This window comes from Echiichthys vipera, assembly GCF_963691815.1.
Source record: "Echiichthys vipera genome assembly, chromosome: X".
Classification (NCBI taxonomy): Eukaryota; Metazoa; Chordata; class Actinopteri; order Perciformes; family Trachinidae; genus Echiichthys; species Echiichthys vipera.
The window spans coordinates 44230424-44232810 of NC_139825.1; the positions used below are offsets into that span (position 1 = coordinate 44230424).

General features: G+C 46.0%; 1 protein-coding gene across 1 annotated transcript in view; it reads right to left on the minus strand.

The window, feature by feature from the left end:
* Window positions 1-263: 263 nt before the first annotated feature.
* The window catches only part of dnase1l4.1 (deoxyribonuclease 1 like 4, tandem duplicate 1), a 21262-nt gene continuing 19138 nt past the window's right edge, over window positions 264-2387 (minus strand). Inside the window, 1 exon segment of the mRNA XM_083939055.1 lies at window positions 264-676. Within this exon segment, the coding sequence (XP_083795181.1) occupies window positions 507-676 (170 nt within the window). The 3' untranslated portion in view covers window positions 264-506.

Here is a 2387-nt window from a genome sequence, read left to right on the forward strand (position 1 = left end):
ACAAATATTTTCTCCTTCACCTTTGCGGTGACACAAAATTGGCATTGCATTGATTCTAATCTCTTGAGGAGAATTCAGAAGATATTTCTATAAACCTTTAAAAGAAGAAGATGCAAACTGATTCAACACATTGTGTAAAAAGTGAAAACGATGTTGAATGAAATGAAGCTGAACCAGGCTCAAACCTGTCATTTGGTTTGGGCTCAGAATCAAATCTGCAGAAGAATAATTTCCAAGTTTGTGTGTGAAATGAGCAGTTTCATAATTTATTTCAACAAGACAGACAACTTGATACCTTGATTCAGTCAAAAAGTCAAAACACGAATTGAAATGTGTTCATCTCTGTCAGTTCATTTGGTGAAGGGTATGAGCAGCAATCCACGATGGGGCATAGGTATCGTGGTGTCTACCCAGAACAGCTAGCATGTCACAGTGGTTCTGTAGTTAACAGGTTAAGTGGGAGTTTGTGCAGTCCGTTGAGAGTTCAAGGTTCAGGCCTCCTGAGTTTAAAAGCCATCTCCCTGGGTCATATTAGCCATCTTCATCCGGAGCAACTGGATCTCCAGACTGAGCTTCTCCCTCTCCAGCAGCAGGTTTCCTCTCTTCAGCTCCAGCAGATCCTTACCGGCAACCACCAGCAGCGGAGACACCGAATCAACCTGCTGCCCTTTTTTATCTGCGGAGAAAAAACACATAAAACCAAGATGAGTGGCCTGGTACTAAAATGAGAATAGCTGGTCCACCTTAAAGTTTAGTCCACCTTAAGAAAGCCTGAGCTGAAGATGTCCCTAACAACCATGGATGTATTATTAAACCTCAATACGAGACCTCCAAGATGGCGCCTATTCAGTTCACGGAGATTTGCTCGTCTGGCACATACGCCAAATAGTGTCTGGGCCTCCAGATTTGCTTCCAGGGGTATTACAGCCTACTGAATCCGCGCAGAAGTGTTTCTCCTGCTGGCCTATAGATTATTTTGGGTGACAACCAAAGTTTTAAAGTAGTTTTTTGTGGCTCAAGGAAAGTTTTACAAATATTAAAGCTAAGAAAGAGTCAAAATCGACCTTGTTTTCCATTAGAGTCGTCCTGTCAACAGTTCTACACACATCTCTTTTTAGGGCAGTGGTCTATGGAGAAGATGCTTTCTGGGCAGCAGTGATTCTTTGTTGCATTGTAATTAAAGGGTTTGTTACACAGAACCATCTGCGAAGCTGTCATTGGAAACTGTGCAGACACTTTCTAAACATACCTGGCAGATGAGTCGGTGAACCATCTGTCAATCTCTTTGTCAAAATCAGTGACAAAGATAGAGCGGACATTTTTTTTTATTGAGTAAAGCCTTCAAAGAGAGCTGAGGAAGGCAAAGCTCTCCATCTACCGGTCAATCTTCGTCCCTACCCTCACCTGTGGTCATGAAAGCTGGGTCATGACCCAAAGAACCAGGTCACGGGTACAAGCGGCCGAAATGTGTTTCCTCAGGAGGGGGGCTGGAGTCTCCCTTAGAGAGAGGGGGAGAAGTTCAGCATCCGTGAGGAACTCGGAGTAGAGCCGCTGCTCCTTTGCGTTGAAAGGAGCCAGTTGAGGTGGTTCAGGATCATCTGGTAAGGATGAACCCTGGGCGCCTCCCTAGGGAGGTGTTCCAGGCACGTCCAGCTGGGAGGAGGCCTCGGGAAGACCCAGGACCAGGTGGAGAGATTAGATCTCCACACTGGCCTGGGAACGCCTCAGGATCCCCCAGTTAGAGCTGGTTAATGTGGCCCGGGAAAGGGAAGTTTGGGGTCCCCTGCTAAAGCTGCTGCCCCCGCGACCCGACCCCGGATAAGAGGTTGAAGATGAGATGAGATGAGATGAGATGAAAGCCTTCAGTGTTGTTCTCCTCTAACTGACGCTGCAGGTTGCATCAACGCTTACCACTTTAGGCGCCCGCCATTGTTTTAAATGAACAAAACATCGGCTAGCTCAACGCTCAACTTGGAACCTGACAAGGTAGATTTTTGTGTGACGTGATCCTGTGTGATACTTTTATTTTAAGAATACAGAAAGATAATACATACAACACACATAACAATATGGTGACAATGAGAAGACAAATGCAACCTCCTCCACGACAACAACAAGATTTTTCAAAAGCGTAAAAAAGCTGCCATGCTGTAATGCAACGGAGCGGCCACTGGAAAAAAGGTGGAGCCATATCCAGGTAACCCCATTCACACGGCTTGGGTCTTGAGGAGTTGTAGCATTTATTCACCGACAAATAACCTAAACCGTTCACACGGCACGGCTACGGTCACAGCTACAACGTTACGGCTAACTTCATACTGACCTTTCACAGCCGCACACTCTCGCTCGCTCTCTCTCTGTCTCTCTCTCTCTCTTTCTCTCTCTCT